Source organism: Antrostomus carolinensis, unplaced genomic scaffold (genome assembly GCF_000700745.2).
Source record: "Antrostomus carolinensis isolate BGI_N321 unplaced genomic scaffold, ASM70074v2 scaffold27955, whole genome shotgun sequence".
Lineage (NCBI taxonomy): Eukaryota > Metazoa > Chordata > Aves > Caprimulgiformes > Caprimulgidae > Antrostomus > Antrostomus carolinensis.
The window spans coordinates 11,371-12,415 of NW_010316164.1; the positions used below are offsets into that span (position 1 = coordinate 11,371).

General features: G+C 39.9%; 1 protein-coding gene across 1 annotated transcript in view; it reads left to right on the plus strand.

Moving 5' to 3' along the window:
- The window catches only part of PER3 (period circadian regulator 3), a gene marked incomplete at both ends in the record, with an annotated part of 16,243 nt that overhangs the window by 10,247 nt on the left and 4,951 nt on the right, over positions 1-1,045 (plus strand). Inside the window, one exon of the mRNA XM_010168205.2 lies at positions 445-648. Within this exon, the coding sequence (XP_010166507.2) occupies positions 445-648 (204 nt within the window). The remainder of the gene's footprint in view (positions 1-444; positions 649-1,045) is intronic.

The window sequence follows — 1,045 nt, forward strand, 5'->3', positions numbered from 1 at the left end:
TATACAGACAATCGTGATATAACCACAACAACTGATTTATTATTTTATATGCTAGTGTTGTAGATTCAAAGGTTTATATCCACTCTTTAAATTGTTGTCACACTAAAAGCACAAATATTTTGGTTATGTGGGAAACTTTTGCTTACCTTGTCTAGATCTCACAATTAAGCATAAGCTACAACATTAAGTCTTTGAATGTAGAATGCATCAAAAGAACTATTGTTTGTTGTTGCTAAATGAACTTTCTGTTGCTTGCTCATTTTATGCCATGTTTGGTATGTGCTGATGTTGCATTGGCATATGAATGTTAGATTTATTTGTGTATAAGACTGTCTTATTTAATAGTCTGCATAGTTGCTGGTTGTTTCTGAACCAGACTTGATGAATCAGGAGCATAGTCCTTGGAATGAAATTACATGTAGAAACTTTGTAATTTACCAATAGATACCGCAATGCTTTCAGCAGTTAATTCCCAAACTCCAATGTCTGCTGATCGGGAAGAGATGCTGAAAGACCAGACAACTGCAGGCATGGTGGGAGCTCCTCTGGCAGACTTGACCCTGTCCAACAAGGCTCCAAGTGTGGTATCTGTCACCAGCCAGTGCAGTTACAGCAGCACTATAGTGCATGTCCCACACCCGGAATCAGGTACTATTCACACTTGGAAAACACCGACATGAATCACTGATTTTTAAATTTACACACTATTTCTGGACAGTGTGTAAACAAGAAAGTTTTGTCCCCTTGAGATATGTTCTCGTGGGTATGAACTTTGAAATATAGTTAAAATACTTCTAGGGACACTGTGAAGAAAACCTGAGCTGGGAAATTTTTACAGTATTTTAATAAAACCTAGTTTTCACAAAAATCATAGAATCACAGAATGTCAGGGATTGGAAGGGACCTTGAAAGATCATCCAGTCCAATCCCCTTGCTGGAGCAGGAACCTGAATGAGATCCCACAGGAAGGCGTCCAGGTGGGTCTTGAATGTCTCCAGAGAAGGAGACTCCACACCCTCCCTGGGCAGCCTGTCCCAGGGCTCTG